At 40.7% G+C, this 22623-nt stretch overlaps 1 protein-coding gene across 3 annotated transcripts in view; it reads right to left on the bottom strand.

Moving 5' to 3' along the window:
- tmem168b (transmembrane protein 168b) overlaps positions 1–22353 on the bottom strand; it is a 42943-nt gene extending 20590 nt beyond the window's left edge. The window contains exons 1-3 of one of the 3 annotated variants that reach the window (XM_073059466.1): positions 22064–22353; positions 3405–4647; positions 1415–1557 (exon numbers count right to left, since the gene is read on the bottom strand). In XM_073059466.1, coding sequence (XP_072915567.1) covers positions 1415–1557; positions 3405–4541 — 1280 coding nt within the window. In that variant the 5' untranslated portion in view covers positions 4542–4647; positions 22064–22353. Of the gene's footprint in view, positions 1–1414; positions 1558–3404; positions 4648–21772; positions 21889–21933 lie in introns of those variants that run through there. The other 2 variants (XM_073059467.1, XM_073059465.1) reach the window with 2 other exon arrangements.
- Between the last annotated feature and the right edge of the window lie 270 nt (positions 22354–22623).

The raw sequence follows: 22623 nt of genomic DNA on the forward strand, positions 1-22623 counted from the left end.
GCAGTCGATTTGTATGAACTCTAATACAGACTTCACACTTCTCCATAGAGATTAGCTATTTTCTAAAGCAGTTTTAGAATGTCTGATGCACTGCCTAAATATTGGTTAGCATTCCATTTATGATTAATGGTATTAAAATACATAGCTATTTAAATACAATAGAAATCAGTAACTGACATTGGACAGGTAAGGAATATTAGGATTACAACATTGCAAGCAATTTTGAACATTAATGGCTCCTCAGTAGAGATCGTTAAGAGCACCAAATTTCTTGGTGTTCACCTGGCGGAGAATCTCACCTGGTCCCTCAACACCAGCTCCATAGCAAAGAAAGCCCAGCAGCGTCTCTACTTTCTGCGAAGGCTGAGGGAAGTCCATCTCCCACCCCCCATCCTCATCACATTCTACAGGGGTTGTATTGAGAGCATCCTGAGCAGCTGCATCACTGCCTGGTTTGGAAATTGCACCATCTCAGATCGCAAGACCCTGCAGCGGATAGTGAGGTCAGCTGAGAAGATCATCGGGGTCTCTCTTCCCGCCATCATGGACATTTACACTACATGATGCAGGAAGATTATTTCCGATGTTGGGGAAGTCCAGAATGAGGGGTCACAGTTTAAGGATAAAGGGGAAGCCTTTTAGGACCGAGATGAGGAAAAACTTCTTCACACAGAGAGTGGTGAATCTGTGGAATTCTCTGCCACAGGAAACAGAGGCTGGTTCATTGGCTATATTTAAGAGGAAGTTAGATATTGCCCTTGTGGCTAAAGGGATCAGGGGGTATGGAGAGAAAGCAGGTACCGGGTTCTGAGTTGGATGATCAGCCATGATCATACTGAATGGCGGTGCAGGCTCGAAGGGCCAAATGGCCTACTCCTGCACCTATTTTCTATGTTTCTATGTTTTCTATGCTGCATCCGCAAAGCAAACAGCATTATGAAGGACCCCACGCACCCCTCATACAAACTCTTCTCCCTCCTGCCATCTGGGAAAAGGCACCGAAGCATTCGGGCTCTCACGACCAGACTATGTAATGGTTTCTTCCCCCAAGCTATCAGACTCCTCAATACCCAGCACCTGGCCTGACACCTTGCCCTATTGTCCTGTTTATTATTCATTGTAATGCCTGCACTGTTTTGCGCACTTTATGCAGTCCTGGGTAGGTCTGTAGTGTAGTGTAGTTGTTGTGTGTTTTTTTCCTGTGTTGTTTTTTTACGTAGTTCAGCCTAGTTTTTGTAATGTGTCATGTAAGACCATGGTCCTGAAAAATGTCTCATTTTTACTATGCACTATACCAGCAGTTATGGTCGAAATGACAATAAAAGTGACTTGACTTGACTTGAAAAAATAAATTGATCAATTTCACACACACTTTTGGCACTGGTCTTGTATAATTGATAATATGGGATAATACCTGCAATAATTTGTAGGAATTACAATAGCATATCCTACACATGTTCCTCCTAAACAATTACCCAGTTCATGGAAAAGGCCATGAGCTAAGGATTCCAATGGTAAAACGATGAGGAATACACTCATGAAGCTTCCACTTGTTTGCTGCAATAAACATAAAGACAAAACTTTTAAAATAGACATCAGGATACCTGTAAAACAACAGCATTAAATAAAAAGTTTTATAAATCTTCAGATATAATACACAAGTAAATGAAATTTTAGTTGTGCAGAGAAATTAATTGATGGTTAGTAGTACTAAAATACTCAATGGTTGTTTAAACATGTTGAGGCCAGTGGACAGAACCAGCAAATAAACCTTACCATGTGATAATTCACTTGATTTGCCACATTACCACAGCTCAACTAATAAAGAACATCTGATTCTAATGCCCTTTGGTGAGTGTTCCAACTATGAAGTGGAGGCAACTGGTCACTTGTGTCTGCACTCACGCTGTTTCATGAAGCTTGTCTGGTTTTACAATGAGGCTGCCATAGTGGAACTAATGGACATTATTGTTGAACATTTTTGTTTTTTAAATTTTAAAGTGTTTTCCTCCAGATCAAAGCAAAAGAAAGATATATGTATTCAACAGTGATGATGCTACCATTTTTGACATTAACATCGCAGCATCTGAAATTCAATTAACCATGGCATAATTCACTTTTCTCATATGCTAAATTATTTTTCATTATTAATTTATGAAGAGTATCGCTGCATGAACAGTTTTACTTCAATGTGATATCTAAAAGTCTAAGTGATAGCAATTAGTAAGTGTATTAAGACCACTTTAATATTTTTAGCTTGTACATTTGACAAATTAATATTTATAAAAAGATGCAAATCTTATTTACAAAGGAAATGATTTCATTAAAATACATCAGATATGACACTTATTTTCAAATGTACCCTTTTAAGTAAATAGAAATAAAATTAAGCTGTGTTTTTCCAAACATACAGCATTCAAATCTTGAGAAGGAACCTTATAATTAATTCACTTGTAAAATGGTTAAATATAGATTTGTATTACTCTAAATAACTAATCATGGAAAAATATGTTTTTGAAGTGTTTGCTTTGATTAGTGAGCATAAAAATTATACCACTGTGCACAAATTTAGTAAGATTTTTGCATGAAACAAATTCAGAATGGCACCATTGAATGACATGACAGTGGCTTGGAAGCAGCATGCCTTTCCTATTTCAGCCATATTGGTATAATGCTGTTCATATTGCTATTACTACTACTACATTTCACTGGACTGGTTCGACTTGAGGTCCAGAGTTAGGGATATAGGTATTAATATTGGACCTGTAACTTTACTGGCAATTGAATTATTATTTCAGTGATTGCTTAGCTCATTAGCACATCAATTATTTTAGTGATTTTTCCAATCATTATATCTTTAACGCTCCAAGTTAGGTTTGTTAAACTTTCCCATGTCTTAGTTTAACAATCTGAATAGAAATTACAGAAGTCACCAAACTATCTCAATGAATAAACACCTATTACTTTTGACAGTTGTTGAAATAACAAATCACAAAACTGAACTATTTAATTAGCCTATTACCTTGTTAACCTTCTAGTTCCTAAAAGGCTACATTAAAAAAAAAACTGCAATTTCATCAGAGGTAAGAGTTCTACCAAATGAAATGAAGTATGTTGAAGTGTACTTAATGCTAAAACAGGGACAAAAAACTTCATAGTAATTATTAAAGACTACTGTGATCCATCTGTTTATTAGGTAGGCAAAGGAGACTCCTAGTTTAACAGTATTTTTAAAGTAGTTATAAACTAATAAGCTGACATGTACCTTTGTCTTACAAACATGAATATCCATGGATAAAGATGCAACTGAAGCATGTGATACTCTAAGAATGATCTTATTTAGGTAGTATGTATGAACAGACAGACTAATGACAATTCTAAAAGAAAATCATTGTAGAACATACCTGCCATGAGACTGCACCAAGAAGAATTGTAGATAAAAGGCTGAAAAAGACTAACCGCTCAGAGATCAAGCAAAAATGACGCATTCCTTTGGATGCCATAACACAGTCCAGGCTCTTATTATCTATTCTATGCGTGTAGTAGATCTTTTGACAATCACTGAGTTTGGTGTGAAAACCCCAGAAAGTTATGAGAAAAATTACATGGCAGATCAGCCAAAAGATTCCAAAAATACAAAACCCTGGTATCAAAAAATACCAATGATTTAAATTATTCAGTTTAAATGCAGCAAGAATAAAGAATATTAGCTCAATGGATGCTACAGGTACTATTGAAATTCTTCTGCAAAATGTCCGGCCATACAGATAAGGCTTCCATCGTTCAGTAACAGATAGACCACTGAAGTAAAGATCAAGCAGTGGGACACAAATCAAACGGCTGAAATAACAAGCCAAGGCAAAGGGGTTAGTGCTAATTTTCAAAGATGGAAAAAACAACAGGGATGTAATCAATGCAAATGCAATCAAGTTTGGAACAGCCAAAATAGACTTCATTCGCAGATCAACTATTAACATGGACAATGCAAAAACAAGCAAGATAACACTCAAACAGTTGGGCATCAACATTGCTGTGCTGGCTATGGCAAATCCAATCAATCCCAGAAATTCTTCAGCTGTTAACAGGGCAGGTTGGTGTCGGATACATCCACAAATTCGCTCAACGACAGACCACAAAGTTCTAATCAAAATGCTGGCCAATAATAAGTATTTGGTAACTTCTTCTTTCACATCCATCTTAAATTTAGAATCATCTATGAAACAGAGTAGGCCAAGCAGAAATCCAAACCAGAGATGCGACAGACTCAAACTTGCTGTTTCCATGGAGAAGTAATAGTATAATATGCTAGCAATACCAAGCACAAAAAGTCCAAGGATGAAAATGACCAGCAATAATATATTTTCTGTTTTCTCCCATCGGACATATAGGCCCAAACAAATGGCTATCACCAAGCATGCATTTGCTAGGTAGCCAAGATATCGAATTGAAGAATGCATATTTGGTTCTTTGTTAAGTTCCTCCACCTTAGTCATTACTGCAGAAAGACAGTGGCTCACACAGTAACGCAATGATTTACACATGTAATATGATTCGAAAGGCTCCGTCTTAACTCCAGAAATCAGTTGATGATGATCCCTTAGGGTACCATTTGTCTTCAAAGAACCAGACTTGCACAAGTGGGAAATCCTATGTAAAAAGAGTAATTCGATTGAATGAAAATGCAAACACAATAATGAAACAGATTGCAATGCTATAACAAAGCTTCAGCATGAAGCTAAAGACAAATTAAACTCATTATTAACTGCCAGTACAGAAATTACTAAAACATTGCATAGTAGCTGATATCCAAGCATGAATACCTTAGCTTCAAATGAGGTGAAATGCTTGCTTTGATTTCTGTGTTCTATTTTGTGAGATATAAAATTGTGAAGAAAACTCCATGTGACTGAGTACTTAAAAAAAACAGTGCTTCTGTGATCAGTACTTGGAGATATGATGTAGTGGCCATTACAGAGACTTGGATGACTCAGGGACAGGAATGGTTACTTCAAGTGCCGGGTTTTAGATGTTTCAGAAAGGACAGGGAGGGAGGCCAAAGAGGTGGGGGCGTGGCACTGCTGATCAGAGATAGTGTCATGGCTTCAGAAAAGGTGGACATCATGGAGGGATTGTGTACGGAGACTCTGTGGGTGGAGGTTAGGAACAGGAAGGGGTCAATAACTTTACTGGGAATTTTTTATAAGCCGCCCAATAGTAACAGGGACATGGAGGAGCAGATAGGGAAACAGATCCTGGAAAGGTGTAATAATAACAGAGTTGTCATGATGGGAGATTTTAATTTCCCAAATATTGATTGGCATCTCCCAAGAGCAAGGGGTTTAGATGGGGTGGAGTTTGTTAGGTGTGATCAGGAAGGTTTCTTAACACATTATGTAGATAAGCCTACAAGAGGAGAGACTATACTTGATTTGGTATTGGGAAATGAACCTGGTCAGGTGTCAGATCTCTCAGTGGGAGAGCATTTTGGAGATAGTGATCATAATTCTATCTCCTTTACCATAGCATTGGAGAGAGATAGGAACAGATAAGATAGAAAAGCGTTTAATTGGAGTAAGGGGAATTATGAGGCCATCAGGCAGGAAATTGGAAGCTTAAATTGAAAAAAGATGTTCTCAAGGAAAAGTACGGAAGAAATGTGGCAAATGTTCATGGAATATTTGTGTGAAGTTCTGCATAGGTACATTCCAATGAGACAGGGAAGTTATAGTAGGGTGCAGGAACCGTGGTATACAAAGGCTGGAATACATCAGGTCAAGGAGAAAAGAAAAGCCTACAAAAGGTTCAGAGAGCTAGGTAATGTTAGAGATCTAGAAGATTATAAGGCTAACAGGAAGGAGCTTAAGAAGGAAATTAGGAGATCCAGAAGGGGCCATGAGAAGGCCCTGGCAGGCAGGATTAAGGAAAACCCCAAGGCATTCTACAAGTATGTGAAGAGCAAGAGGATAAGACGTGAAAGAACAGGACCTATCAAATGTGACAGTGGGAAAGTGTGTATGGAACCAGAGGAAATAGCAGAAGTACTTAATGAATACTTTACTTCAGTATTCACTATGGAAAAGGTTCTTGGTGATTGTAGTGATGACTTGCAGCAGACTGAAAAGCTTCAGCATGTAGATATATAAAGAAAGAGGATGTGCTGGAGCTTTTGGAAAGCATCAAGTTAGATAAGTCGCCGGGCCTGGATGAGATGTACCCCAGGCTACTGTGGGAGGCAAGGGTGGAGATTGCTGTGCCTCTGGCGATGATCTTTGCATCATTAGGGATGGGAGAGGTTCCAGAGGATTGGAGGGTTGCGAATGTTGTTCCCTTATTCAAGGAAGGGAGTAGAGATAGACCAGGAAAATATAGACCAGTGAGTCTTCCCTCAGTGGTTGGTAAGTTGATGGAGAAGATCCTGAGAGGCAGAATTTATGAATATTTGGAGAGGTATAGTAGGATTAGGAATAGTCAGCACAGCTTTGTCAAGGGCAGGTTGTGCCTTACGAGCCTGATTGAATTTTTTGAGGATGTGACTAAGCATATTGATGAAGGAAGAACAGTAGATGTAGTATATATGGATTTCAGCAAGGCATCTGATAAGGTACACCATGCAAGGCTTATTGAGAAAGTAAGGAGGCATGGGATCCAAGGGGACATTGCTTTGTGGATCCAGAACTGGCTTGCCCACAGAAGGCAAAGAGTGGCTGTAGACGGGTTATATTCTGCATGGAGACTGGTGACCAGTGGAGTGGCTCAGGGATCTTTTCTGGGATCCTTACTCTTCGTGATTTTTATAAATGACCTGGATGAGGAAGTGGAGGGATGGGTTAGTAAGTTTGCTGATGACACAAAGGTTGGAGGTGTTATGGATAGTGTGGAGGGCTGTCAGAGGTTACAGTGGGACATTGATAGGATGCAAAACTGGGCTGAGAAGTGGCAGATGGAGTTCAACCCAGATAAGTGTGAAGTGGTTCATTTTGGTAGGTCAAATATGATGGCAGAATATAGTACCAATGGTAAGACTCTTGGCAGTGTGGAGGATCAGAGGGATCTTGGGGTCCGAGTCCATAGGATGCTCAAAGCAGCTGCGCAGGTTGACAAAGTGGTTAAGAAGGCGTATGGTGTATTGGCCTTCATCAATCGTGGAATTGAATTTAGGAGTCGAGAGGTAATGTTGCAGCTACATAGGATCCTGGTCAGACTCCACTTGGGAGTACTGTGCTCAGTTTTGGTCGCCTCACTACAGGAAGGATGTGGAAGCCATAGAAAGGGTGCAGAGGAGATTTACAAGGATGTTGCCTGGATTGGGGAGCACGTCTTATGAGGATAGGTTGAGTGAACTTGGCCTTTTCTCCTTGGAGCGACAGAGGATGAGAGGTGACCTGACCGAGGTGTATAAGATGTTAAGAGGCGTTGATTGTGTGGATAGTCAGAGGCTTTTTCCCAGGGCTGAAATGGTTGCCACAAGTGGACACAGGTTTGAGGTGCTGGGGAGTAGGTACAGAGGAGATGTCAAAGGTAAGTTTTTTTACTCACAGAGTGGTGAGGGCGTGGAATGGGCTGCCGGCAAAGGTGGTGGAGGCGGATACAATAGGGTCTTTTAAGAGACTTTTGGATAGGTACATGGAGCTTAGAAAAATAGAGGGCTATAGGTAAGCCTAGTAATTTATAGGGTAGGGACACGTTCGGCACAACCTTGTGGGCTGAAGGGCCTGTATTGTGCTGTAGGTTTTCTATGTTTCTAATATTCTTTTTGAAGGCTAGTTTGGAAGTTACACTGTACCAATGGAATATTTTGGAGACAAGAGGAATATTACAAATTTGGATTGAATGTTGTATTTTGAAAAAACCCCACAAGAGAATGCTAAATATTTAAATTAATTTAAAGTGAATCAAATTGGGAATTTTTGGGTAAGAGATGTTGATTAGCATACTATTCTCAAAACAAAATAATGTAAAAAGAAAGGATCAGGAGACTACAAAACAGCGATGCAGGGATTATTATTGACAGCAGACTGATCACATGTCATGCAATGAAAATATCTACAATTTTTAAAAAGTGTGTGCTAACATTTAATTGCAGTACAATATTTGGTATTAACAAGTTCTATTTTGGCCATCATTATGTTTATTAATCTGAATGAAAGTTTTTTTCATTAGGTTAACACAGTATACATTGTATGTCATCTTATAAACCAATGTAAATAATTAAAATACATTGGTCACAAGGTCGTTCAGACTTATTCATTACAGTTAAGAATATGTCATTAAGAATAGAGGTCACATTCAATTTATAATGAGTTTTATTCATATCAGAACCTCGCTTCAAATGTTGCATCTCAAAAAAATGTCTCTTCTAAAAACAATGAGCAACTTATGCCATGTGGACACAGATCAGGGTGTTCCGCAGTTCCAAGTTCAATTCCGGGACTGTTCTGTAAGGAGTCCCTGTGAACTGCATGAGTTTTCCCCAGGTGCTCCGCTTTCCTCCCACAGTCTAAAGATGTTTCAGATAGGTTAATTGATCATTATACATTGCCCCATGATTAGCTTTAGTTTAAGTTTAATTGGGTTTGTCGGAGATCCCAGGGGCTGCGTGGGTCAAGGGCCAGAAGGGCTGTATCACTAAGTAAAATAACAAAACAAATTAAGTGCTTCAATAAGCAGATTCTATGAACTTTTGTTCATAAGTAAACTGAATGGGAGATAAAACTTTTACATCCTCCTCAACACTTGAAGTTTGCAGGGATCTATAGACAAATGCTTGCACTGAAAGCTATTTTCAGTCATCAAACTACCACAAACACAAACATGTGACTTGATTAATTTGTAATGGTGACAGAGAGCCAATGTCTGGAAAACAACTCCCAAATACATAAAATGTTTTCTAAATAACATCAAGAGGTACATTAAGTTGTAAAAAAGAAAGACAGTCCTTTCAAACTTTTGACTTTTCAGGTCAGCTAAAAAATAACTGGCTATTAATTAGTCAAAGATGTTGTAGCAATTGCACCTAATAGTCCTTAAAGTGTCCAATGGCTGACACATATCTACTTTTGACAGGTTGTCCATGAATGCCATTTTCCCTATCTACTACAGCATGACCGCTCCTGACTTTGGTGGGTTGAAGCAGCAATTTCATTTACGGTATCAGCTCTGATACCACCTGCAACCAGGTTTGCAAGGCCCTGAGCAGCTGTACCATGCATACGTAGCAGGACCTGAAGAATTCAATCACTAACAGTCATCAAATATCAAAAATATTTTGAAATTATTACTATGTTCTAAAAATTAAAATGCTTAACATTCAATAAACAAATACAGACATGTAGATAAACTCGATTATTAAAATATGTTTCCTATAAAGAGATTGAGGATGAGATCATAATGCTTGAGAGGATGCTCTTTAAGGGTTTATAGTCAGAATTTATTTGGTTAGAACTGAAAACCAAGGGGGATGCAATGACCCTAGTGGGGGAAATTTCATTGGCTACTAAATTGTAAATGAAGGATAGAATAGCAAATTCATATAGAAATTGCATTGCCATGCATAAACAGAAGCTTAGTGACAGAAAAAGGCAAGAGAAACTACAGATGTTAGAATCTGGAGCAATAGACAAACTGCTGGAGAAACTCAGTGTGTCGAGCACCATCTGTAGAGGCAAAAGTAGAGTCTACCATTCCTTTGCCTCCACCGATACCTTTTGACCTGCTAAATCCCTGCAGTATTTTGTTGTTTGCTGGTGTTAGACTAGGTTTGCTGATGCCACTTGGGAGAGTTTAAACTAGTTTTACATGGGGCTGGGAACCAGAGTCCCTGGTGAGTAAGGGAAGGATCAGACTAGAAGGTAGATTTCATGGAAAGTATTGAAATGCAAAATGAAAATAACATGTATGATGGGTCGGATAGTTTGAAGTGTGTATATTTTAATGCTAGGAGTATTATGGGTAAGGGTGATGAACAGAGCGTGGATCAGTACATGGAACTGATTCAATGCTGAAACTTAGTTAAGAGAGGGACAGGAATGGGTGATTAATGTACCAGGTTTTCAATGTTTTAGAAAAGATAGAGGAGGTAAAAGAGAAGGGGGGAGTGGGTAGCTGCACTACTGATCAGGGACAATATCATAGCTGCACTCAGGGGAGAAATAATGGAGGTTCAGAAACTGAGTCCATTTGGGTGGAATTCAGGAACAGGAAGGATGCAATCACACTGATGGGATTATACTAATACCTCCTAATAGCCACCAAAACATTGAAGAACAGATATGTAATCAGATTAAGGAAATTTGTAAAAATAATAGGGTTGTTGCCATGGGGGATTTCAACTTCCCTAATATAAACTGGGACCTTCTTACTGTAAGGCATAGGTGTCAAACACAAGGCCCACGGGCCATATCCGGCCCGGCGTACAATTATATCCGGCCCATGAGATCATTTTAGATAGATCTATTATTTTAATTATTAATGGCCCGGCGATATGAAGCGCTGATAACACGCAAACTACAGATCCCATAATGCAGCGCAACAGCTGCCGATAGGCTACCCGGGAACATTCCCGCGTCAAGCGTCTGTTGCTGTATACAACGCTATTCTGAAGTCAAAGCTGCAGTGTAATGGGACACTAAAGGCAAAGTACGACACTGCAGGGCCCGTACAGTTTATTCGCTCCATTCCTGAAGCAATGCCTCAGCTCCGTCTACATGCGGCTCGAACCTTGTGCATGTTTGGTAGCACATATCTGTGTGAGAAGCTTTTCTCAGTGATGAAGATTAACAAAACATCACAGGAGTCGTCTCACTGATGAACACCTGCAGTCCATCCTGAGAATCTCCACAATACAGAACCTTACACCAAACCTAAACAACTTATTGCCAAGAAAAGATGCCAAGCATCCAGCACTGACAAAACGGCATAAGAGCAAAGAAAACTGAGTGTTTTGATTTGTTGTTGTTTTAACTTTTGCTGAAAAGCACAAATTTTATTTATATTTTCAGGGTTTTTTTGCAGCATGCTCATATTTCTAACTTGTATAATACTGACAGGAGATATTTTTATGGAGAGCAAAATATTTAAGTTATTTAAAGTTTTAGTTTATTTTTTCTGGAATAATATTCCCGTCTGTTTTTATTCATATTTATGTTCAAAAAATGTTTAGTCTTAGTGTGTTCAATAAATGTTTATCCTGTTCGGCCCGCGACCTAAAGTGTGCTTTGAGTTTTGGCTCCATGTGCAATTGAGTTCGACACCTCTGGAAGGTGTTGAGATGGGGCAGAATTTGTAAACGGTATTCAGGAAGGTTTCTTAAATTAATATGTGGATGGTCCAATGACAGGAGCGGCCATATTGGACCAGATATTGGGTAATGAGCCTTGCCAAGTGACTGACCTTTCAGTGGGTGAACAGTTAGGTAACAGTGACCACGACTCCTTAACTTTCAGGACAGCTATAGATAAGGATAGGTATGGCTCTTGTGGTCAAGTTTTAAATTGGAGTAGGGCAAGTTACGAGGGGAACTAAGAAGTGTAAATTGGGTACACCTTACCTCTGTAAGTCCACATCAGACAGGTGGATAGTGTTTAAAGGTCAATTGCACAGAGTACAAAGAGGCTATGTTTCTATCAGAAGGAAGGACTGACGTGGTAAGATAAGAGAACCTCAGATGTCCACAGAAGTGATGAATTTAGTCAAGAAGAAAACAGAAAAGTATGTAAAGCTTTGGAAGTTCAGATCAAACAAAGCACATGAGGAGCATAAAGAAGCCTGAAAAGACCTAAAGAAGAGGAAAACTAGGAGGGGCCATGAAAAGTCCTTGGTATGTAGGATTAAGGTGAATCTCAAGACATCCTATACATACATCAAGAGTATGAGGATAACTAGTCAGAGGGGGCAACCACTCAAGGATAAAGGGGAGAACATTTGTTTGGATGTTGAGAATATGAGTGAGGTACTTAATGAGTACTTTGCTTCAGTATTTACCAAGGAAAAAGATATAGAGGACCAGGAGATCAGTGCTCAGTGTATAAATATGTTAGGGCATTAAGAGGTTAAGGAGGAGGAAGTGTTGGGCCTCCTAAGGGGTATTAAGGTGGACAAGTCCTCAGGGCTTGATGGGATTTACCCCAGGTTATTGAAGGAGGCAAAAGACAAGATTGTTGGGCCCTTGACCAGTATCTTTGTGTCCTCTCTAGCCACAGGTGAGGTCCCGCTAGGACTGGCAAGTGGCTAATGTTGTACCCCTATTTAAGACAGGAACAAGGAAAATCCTGGGAACTATAGGCGAATCTCATGTTGGTTGTAGGGAAATTGTTGAAGAAAATTCTTCATAGGATATATGAGCATTTGGAAACCTATGGCCTAACTAGGGACAGCCAGCTTAGCTTTGTGCACGGCAGGTTATGCCTTACCAATTTGATTGAGTTTTTTGACAAAGTGATGGGAGATTGATAAGGCAGTGGATGTTGCCTCCATGGATTTTTGTAAGGCATTTGACAAAGTCCCTCAAAGGAGGCTAATCCAGAAGATTATGAAGCATAGTGTCCATCGCAAATTGGCTGTTTGGATTCAGAACTGGCTTGTGCATAGAAGCAGAGAATAGTGTTGGAAAGGACTTATTTGAGCTGGAGGTCTGTAATTAGTGAAGTTCCACAGGGATCTGTGCTGGGACATCTGCTATCTGTGATGTACAGTATATAAATGACTTGGATGAAAATGTGGGTGGGTTAGTAAGTTTGCAGATGATACCAAGATAGGTGGAGTTGTGGAAAGTGTAGAAGACAGGCAAAGAATAGAGCACGATATAGATCAGTTGCAGTTATGAGCTGAAAAATGGCAGTTGGAGTTTAACCCAGATAAATGTGAAGGCAGGGAGGGAGGGAGGGAGGGAGACAGGGAGAGAGAGAGAGAGAGAAAGATTAGCTTCGCACAGGTCAGGGAGAAGAGTTTAAAATGATAGATAGATAGATATCAGATAGATAGTGATCATTAATGGAGAATGTGTGGAGCAGGTTAAGACCTACAAGTATCTGGGAGTACAGTTAGACGAGAAGCTAGACTGGACTGCCAACACAGATGCCTTGTGCAGGAAGGCACAGAGTCGACTGTACTTCCTCAGAAGGTTGGCATCATTCAATGTCTGTAGTGAGATGCTGAAGATGTTCTATAGGTCAGTTGTGGAGAGCGCCCTCTTCTTTGTGGTGGCGTGTTGGGGAGGAAGCATTAAGAAGAGGGACGCCTCACGTCTTAATAAGCTGGTAAGGAAGGCGGGCTCTGTCGTGGGCAAAGTACTGGAGAGTTTAACATCGGTAGCTGAGCGAAGGGCGCTGAGTAGGCTACGGTCAATTATGGAAAACTCTGAACATCCTCTACATAGCACCATCCAGAGACAGAGAAGCAGTTTCAGCGACAGGTTACTATCGATGCAATGCTCCTCAGACAGGATGAAGAGGTCAATACTCCCCAATGCCATTAGGCTTTACAATTCAACCGCCAGGACTTAAGAACTTTTTAAAAGCTATTATTAATGCTTTTTGAGATAGTGATTTAGATGCATATCATATTTTTTACTGAGTTAAGTATTGTATGTAATTAGTTTTGCTACAACAAGTGTATGGGACATTGGAAAAAAAGTTGAATTTCCCCATGGGGATGAATAAAGTATCTATCTATCTATCTATCTAAAAGACATCAGCGAGGAGGTACAGGTAAGTAGCAGGTAAGGCTTTTGTAGTGGTTGAATAAAAAGTCACTAAATTACAGCGAATTAAATAAAGTAGTTATGGTGGAGGATCAGGTGATGTGTTGTTGCTCCATGATGTGGAAGCTGGTGGACTCCACTGTGGTTCCTGGTGACCACATCTGCAGCAAGTGTCGGGTGCTCGAGGAACTCAGGCTCAAAGTTGATGACACTCTGTCCGCCAGAGAAAGCAGGATCTCCCAGTGGCCACACATTTTAATTCCACGTCCCATTCCCATTCTGATTTGACTATCTACGGCCTCCTCTACTGTCAAGATGAAGCCACACTCAGGTTGGAGGAACACCACCTTATATACCATCTGGGTAGCCTCCAATCTGATGGCATGAACATTGACTTCTCTAACTTCCGTTAATGCCCCCCCCCCCCCCTTCTTAACACATCCCTGATATATTTAGATTCCCCCTCCCCTTTTTTTTCTCTCTCTGCCCATCACTCTACCTGCTCTCCATCTCCCTCTGGTGCTCCCCTCCCCCTTTCTTTCCCCCTAGGCCTCCCGTCCCATGATCCTGTCTCTTCTCCAGCTCTGTATCCCTTTTGCCAATCGCCTTTCCAGCTCTTAGCTTCACCCCAACCCCTCCAGTCTTCTCCTATCATTTTGCATTCCCCCTCCCCCTCCTACTTTCAAATCTCTTACTAGCTTTCCTTTCAGTTAGTCCTGATAAAGGGTCTTGGCCCAAAACGTTGACAGTGCTTCTTCCTTTAGATGCTGCCTGGCCTGCTGCGTTCCACCAGCATTTTGTGTGTGTTGTTTCAAATACTGCAACACATCAGGGAAGGGGAAGAGTTACCTCGATTCTCTGTTCCAGGAGGCAGTCACACCCATTACATTAGCTGCCTCAAATTTCGTCTGTGGTTAGGGACTGCAAGTGAGGTGGGTAGTGGGAGCCAAGAGACAGTGCTGTTGGAGCCTCAGCCCTTGAGCTTGTCCAACAGGTCTGAGATTCTTGCTCCCTGTGTGGATGAGAGTGGGGCTGCAGGAAGGATGACCAACCTACTGTAACTGTAATTGTGGCACCGTAGTTCAGGGAGCCATCCAAGAGGGGGGAAGAGGAGAGAAATGTAGTGGTAATTGGGGATAGTATAGTCAGGGGAATAGACAGAGTTCTCTGTCGCGAGGATAGAGCATCTCAAAGGTTGTGTTGCCTGCCTGGTGCCCAGATTCGGGACATCTTATCTGAGTTTTTGCTACAACAAGTGTATGGGACATTGGAAAAAATGTTGAATTTCCCCATGGGGATGAATAAAGTATCTATCTATCTATCTATCTATCAGTTGTTGTGGTCCATGTGACACCACATAGGTAGAACAAGGAAATAGATTATGCTGAGGAAATTTGAGCAGCTAGGGAGTAAATTAAAAATCAAAACTAAAAAGGTAGTAATCTCTAGATTACTACCTGAGCCACTTGCAAATTGGCATAGGGTCAAGAAGATTACGGAGTTAATGTGTGGCTGAAGGATTGGTGTGGGAGAAGTGGGTTTGAATTCATGGGAAATTGGCACCAATATTGGGGAAGGAGGGAGCTGTACCAATGGGACGGGCTCCACCTGAACCATGATGGGACTTGGATCCTAGGGCTGTGGATAGCAGAGGGGTGGGTTCAACAGACTGGAGAAGTATGGATAATGTAAAAAAGAAATGTGGATGAAGATAAAGAAAACGCAAAAGGCAAAAAAGAGAAAAGTAAGAGTGGAGTGAAGAAAAGTCAAGTGCAAAAGAGTAAAAGATTACAAGATTTTAAAAGCACAATAAGTCTATGTGCACTTTATTTGAATGCCCATAGTATTCGAAACAAGGTCAGTGAACTTGTGGCACAAATCAGTAGAGAGCAGTATGATTTAGCGGCCATTACAGAGACGTGGTTGCAGGGTGGAGAGGACTGGGAATTAAATATCCAAGGATATCAGATAATATGGAAGGAAGGGCAGGAAGGTAAGGGAGGTGGGGTAGCACTCTTATTTAAAGATGAGATCAGGGCGACAGTGTGAGATGATATAACATCAAAGGAGTAGAATGTTGAATCCATCTGGGTAGAGATTAGGAATACGTAGTAAAGGGAAAAAATCACTGGTGGGAGTTGTCTATCGGCCACTGATTAATAACATTACAGTGGCACAGGCAATTAACAAATATTTGAGGCATGTAAGAATGGAACAGCAGTTATCGTGGGGGACTTCAACTTGCACATAGATTGGATTAATCAAATTGGTTGAGGCAGTCTTGAGGAGGACTTCATAGAATGCATCTGTGATAGCTTTCTTGAACAGCATGTTACTGAAACTACAAGGGATCGTGCTATCTTAGATCTGGTCCTGTGCAATGACACAGGTAAAATTAGTGATCTTACAGTTAGGGATCCTTTTGGAAAGAGTGTTCACAGTATAATTGAGTTTCTCATACAAATGGAGGGTGCAAAAGCTTGATTTAAAACCAGTGTTTTATGCCTAAACAATGCCGACTACAATGAGATGAGGAAGGATTTGGTTAGTGTAGACTGGGAAAACAGGCTATATGGTTGAGGATCAGTGGAAGACTTTGAAGGAGATTTTTCATGGTGCTCAACAAAAGTATATTCCAGTTAAAAGCAAGGAAAGTAAGGGTGGGGAGAGCCAGCCTTGGATAACTGAGGAAGTAAAAGAAGGCATCAAACTAAAAGCTCGTGCAAACGAAGTACCACTAAGCGAGCAGTAAAGAAAAGGAAGTTAGATTACGAAAATAAATATACACAAAATATAAAAATGGATAGTAAAAGTTTTTATAAAGCGGAAAAGGGTGGCTAAAGTGAACATAGGTCCCTTGGAGGACGAGAAGGGGGAATTGATATTGGGTAATGAGGAAATGGCAGAGGCTTTGAATGATTATTTTGTGTTGGTCTTCATGGTAGAGGACATGTCTAACAAGACAATGAGAGAGGTTATGGATGTGATGGGAAGTGAGGACCCCGATACAATAGCTATCACCAAGAGGTAGTGCTGAGCAAACTTGTGGGCCTGAAGATAGATAGATTGTGTAGGGGAACACTTTGTATCTAGTAATCATAATGCCATTAGTTCCAAAGTAATTATGGAAAATAATAGGTCTAGTCCTTGGGTTGAGATTCTAAATTCGAGAAAGGCCATTTTTGATGGCTTCAGAAAGGATCCGACGGGAGTCGATTGGAATAGGTTGTTTTCTGGCAAAGGTGTAATCAGTGAATGGGAGGCCTTCAAAAGTGACATTTTGATAGTACAGAGTTGGTATGTTCCTGTCAGAATAAAAGGCAAGGATAAAAGATTTATGGAACCTTGGTTTTCGACAGATATTGAGGGCCAGTGTAGTACAAGGAGGTGCAAAGCCGGTATAGGCAGGCAGGAACAAGTGAGGCACTTGAGGAGTGCAAGAAATGCAAGAGAACACATAAGAAAGAAACCAGAGGTATAAAAGAACAGATGAGATTACTCTAGAAGACAAAATTAAGGAGAATCTAAGGGCTTCTAATTGGTCTTCTGGAAGATCAGATTGGTAATCTATGCAAAGAGCCAAAAGAGATAGGGGAGATCTTAAATGCATATTTTGCATCTGCATTGATTCAGGAGACGAACCAAGAGTATAGATGTGAGGAAATGGAGCAGTGAGGTCATGGGCCCTATAAAGATTACAGAGGAGAAGGTGTTTGCTGTCTTGAGGCAAGTTAGGGTGAATAATTCCCCAGGTCCTGACAAGGTGTTCCCTTGGACCCTGTGGGAGGATAGTGCAGAAATTGTAGGAGCCCTAGCAAAGATATTTAAAGCACCCTTAGCCATAGGTGAAGTGCCAGAGGATTGGCGTTAATGTTGTTCCATTATTTAAGAAAAGCTCTAACAATAAACTAGGAGATTATAGAACAGTGATGTCAATAGTGGGAAGGTTACAGGAAGGTATTCTAAGGGACTGGATATGTAAATATTTGGATAGACGGGGACTAATAACGGATAGTCAACATAGTTTTGTGCATGGTAAGTCGTGTCTAACCAATCTTTCTTTGAGGAAGTTGCAAGGAAAGTTGAAAAGACCATAAGATACAGGAGCAGAAATAGGCCATTCGGCCCATCAAGTTTGCTCCACCATTCAATCATGGGCTGATCCAATTCTTCCAGTCATCCCCACTCCCCTGCCTTCTCCCCATACCCTTTGATGCCCTGGCTAATCAAGAACCTATCTATCTCTGCCTTAAATACACCCAATGACTTGGCCTCCACAGCTGCTCATGGCAACAAATTCCACAGATTTACCACCCTCTGAGTAAAGTTATTTCTCCGCATCTCTGTTCTAAATTGATGTCCTTCAATCCTGAAGTCGTACCCTCTTGTCCTAGAATTCCTTATCATGGGAAATAACTTTGCCATATCTAATCTGCTCAGGCCTTTTAACATTCAGAATGTTTCTATGAGATATCCCCTCATTCTCCTGAACTGCAGGGAATACAGCCCAAGAGCTGCCAGATGTTCCTCATATGGTAACCCTTTCATTCTTGGAATCATTCTCGTGAATCTTCTCTGAACCCTCTCCAAAGTCAGTACATTCTTTCTAAAATAAGGAGCCCAAACTACACACAATACTCCAAGTGTGGTCTCACGAGTGCCTTATAGAGCCTCAACCTCATCAAGAAAGGGGAGAGAAGTGTCTGAGATGGACCAAGTGAATTTGAGGGCTGGGTGGAAGTTAGAGGCAAAGTCGATGAAATTGATGAGCTCAGCATGGCTCTCATAACTACCTCGACTATAGCTCTTCCCATTGTCTTATCTGTGGTATTTAAATTTTACTTCACAATTTACATTTCTTAAGAGATGCATTCTGCACAGAAACACCTGATATGTGCAGGTGCTCCATATATCTTTCCCATTGAGAAAACAGCATATCAATAAATACATTATCATTGCCCAGGAAGAATATATACTGTAGTCAGGTACAAAACAATTATACAAGATGTCACAACTATAACAGAGCTTCCTTGTATGTATATACAGTAAAACATCTGACAGAAGTGTAAAGAGGCAAAAATTAACACAGTTCACTTGATCAAAAACTTAAGCAGTAAAGATATTTGGAAAGGAAATGTGGGAGATTACAACCTAGATGGCTGAAGCTATCAATAAACTGGGGGATACGTTGCAGCCCAAAATTGTAAGAAAGAATTCTGGAACATAGTGTAGGTCTATGACAGAATTAGAAAGAGGAAAACCACAATTTTGAGCAAGGATGTAAGAATTTTAACACTTAAGCCCTTGGTGCACCAATGAACTATAGCAAGTACAACAGTGTTGTGCAAATGGAAGTCAGAATGCATAAGTACATGAGCGAAATTCTGAATGCACATAATTTTAGAGAGGGTGGAAGATGAAATACAGCATGAGATTAGTACTGACAAGTCTGGATAGGATAATGCATGGATGACTGCTTCAACAATAGTCAGAGATAGAAAGACTTGGAAGTTATAGTTTCACAGGCATATCCTTAAAAACCTTATGACACAGAAGTGGGCATTTGGCCTGTTATGTCCATATTGGATGTAATACTGGTTGTAATAAAGGAAGGCAGCAGTGGGTGCACGAAGGTGGTATGCAGTCTAACTGCAAGTGATTGTCTTGGATGTTTCTCTGGCGATCACAAGACCCTGCTGGACACTAATAATGTAAAATGCTGCTTGTCTGTTTCCCTTGTTTATTAGTGGGACAGACAGCAGGGGAGTGAGGATGAGGCCTCAAGCCATGGCCTTGCCTGATGCAGAAGTCCAAGATAGGAGACATTGGATGTGGGTGCTGGGTTGGGGGGCAGACCTGTCCTGTCGGCATTGCCCTCCAGTGCTTGATTGGTGGAATGACCAGATGGATCGTGTATGTTCGTCTGCGGACTGCTGAGAACTGCTTGTTCTTGCTGATAACATCCATACACCATCAATTTACAAGACATGTTATTCAGGGACTTGGGCTAAATGTTACTGTATGTTTTACTGCTATGGTATATGTGCTATATGCGCCTTGTGCTGTGCATGACTGTGTTTTGCACCTTGGCCCCAGAGGAACATTGTTTCATTTTGCTGTATTCATAGATATTCATATACAGCTGAATGATAATTAAACTTGAACTTGAAAAACTACCTAACCTAGTCTCACCTTCCAATTCTTACTTTGTAGCCCTCTATGTACTTTTCAGAAGTGGTATAGGGTTTTGCCTCAATCATCCTTTCAGCCCTCATGTTCCAATTCCCTACCAGTCTCTGGATGAAGGGAAATCCGTCTACTAATTGTTTTAAATCAAACACAACTCAGTCAAAACTAGTAAGGATAATAAAACTGCTAACCATCTGAGACTCAAGCCAAATACTGATGGAATTAATTGCCAAAAACCAAGATTTGTAATGTAGGTTGAAGACAAAGGGCCCCGTGCAAGTAAGCTAATGGCACCAGTCATTTGGTCCAATATTTTAAATGAAAATTTGCGTTCTATGAGGAATTAAAGAGACACAAAAGTGAAGAATCATTTACATATAACACAGAGCCTAAATCAATAGGAAGTATTAATTCAATGTCAAACGAGGAGAAAAATAACTGATAAGGAAGTTAAAAATGCCTTAAAAAAATTATTTACACTGTAATGGCAGCCTTAATCATGTAGCGCAAAAACTGATGGTTGGACAAAAGTTTATCATTTCACTCTTTAACTGTGCAAGTATGGTTGCAAATACTTGTTGTCCAATTCAGGCAATAATTGGATGCTAACAAAAGATTGTTAAATTAACCAATTCAATATGGACAAATAAAAATTCAATTTTTTTGAACAAAATGTTGAGGAGAGATTCGATAAACAGAGGGAAGTTGGAGTATTGTTCCTAGTTTTGGTCACCATGTCATAGGAAAGACTGTAGAACAGATTTACCTGCATGTTGCCTGGACTTGGTGAACTGGGTTACAAGGAGAAATTGCGTAGACTGAGACACTTTTGTTTAATTATTTTGAGATAGAGCATGGAAGAGTCCCTTCTGGCCCAACAAACTGCGCTACTTAGCAACCCGCCTATTCAACACTAGCCTAATCACAGGACAAATTGCAATGACTAGGTAACCTACTAACCGGTACACCTTTGAACCATGGAAGGAAACCTCTACGATCACAGGGAGAACATAGAAACTCCATACAGACGGCACCAGAATTGAACTGCAATAGCATTGCACTAACTGCTACACTACTATGGCGCCTCATTTTCTGGAACATAGGAGAGTGAGGGGTGACCTGACAGAGGTACACAAGATCACAAGGGGCACAGTCTTTTTCCAAGGGACAAGGTACTAAAAACAAGGCATAGATCAGAGGTGACAGCTTTAAAAGGGAGAGCAAAGGCAGCTTCTTAATACAAAGAGTGGTGCACACTTGAAATAAGTTGCCAGTAATAGTGGTTGAGGCAGGTATATTAGCAATGTTTAAAAGCCATCTTGATAAGTACATTGACAGATGTTTACAGGGCTATGGGCCAAAATCAGGCAGACAGAACTAGTTCTGAGGGCAACACTATGACATGAATAAGTTGGGCTGAAGAGCCTGTTTCCATACTGTAAGACTCGGATTTGTTTATTTTATCGAATGGTTCAAAGATTCAGGGACTATGATTACCGAGTATTGTTCAAAGGATAGTGAGAAAATGTTTTATAAAAAAAAATCACAATTCTTAAAAATTGCATAAGGTGATTATGGTATGGAACACAGTATCTGAAAAAATGTGTAAATATTCATTCAGAACTTTCAAAGAGATTATTGATAAACTAGAGGATAAATAATTCTCAGGCATGGGAAAAAGTCGGGCGATGGGATTGTTCCACTAGACTCAACAGGTTAAAATAGTTTCTACACCATAATATTTGCGTAAGTTTTAGCATTCCATTCTACAGATCTTCTTTCTATTTGCATGCGTAGAACTCAATTGTCTTGAACTTTTCTTACTCTGATGAAAACTCCTCGATTTTAAACATTTTTTTGTTCTCTTTCCAACTGATCTGCTTTTACCTGGCTTGTTGAATATTTCCAGTATTTTCAATTATGAAATTGAAGAGGAGAATGTTAGCCAATTGTGAGTTAGGGACGGGCTGGTACACAGCCAGGTGTAGCTTAATGACACAACTTTTTAAATGAGCGGTGGGTTTAATGATCATGGGGCGAGGGATCACCTGTGAAGTCCCCTCCCCAAAGTTGAGGTCAAAGACGCCGAAGTTTCGCACTCGGGAGCATCGGAGACAAAGCTGCCCGCCTTTCTGCGACAGGTCCGTCACCCAGGCCCGGCCCGCTAAACCCGGTTACCTGCCGCCGCCTCGCTCTTCAACGGCTTCTCCGCCTGTCGAGCAGCGTTCGCGAGTACCCCCGGCGGTTCGAGGACGGTACGGGCGGACAGCTCGGCTAAGAGGAGTGGGAGAGCGCTTCACTCGGAGCCCGCGGCCACCATCTTCACGACCTGGTTCTCGACTTCCAGCGGTGGACGGCTGCCGCCAGAGGACACGACGCACCCGAGAACGAGAGAAACGCGAACACGGAGGAAGTGACCAGCCCCTCTCAACTCATAGAGAGCGGTGCGATTTGAAATCATATCCACAACACATTCGTGGCAACAAGAGAATGCTTACGTTTCTAGTGCACACAGTGTGGTCCAGCCAGCACTGTTCCCTGAGTTTATTGTGTAAGCGGTTTCTGCCACTGTTCAATGTGAAATTAGCTTGCTTTAATGAATAGCAACGTTGACTAGAATCTACTTTGACAATTCTATAATGTACCAATGCACCATTTGTGAAGTTTTAGTACAATATTAACTGGAAAAAATCCATATCCAAGGAATGACGCGTTGGCATTGGAGAGGGTCCAGAAGA

Source organism: Hemitrygon akajei, chromosome 10 (assembly GCF_048418815.1).
Source record: "Hemitrygon akajei chromosome 10, sHemAka1.3, whole genome shotgun sequence".
Classification (NCBI taxonomy): domain Eukaryota; kingdom Metazoa; phylum Chordata; class Chondrichthyes; order Myliobatiformes; family Dasyatidae; genus Hemitrygon; species Hemitrygon akajei.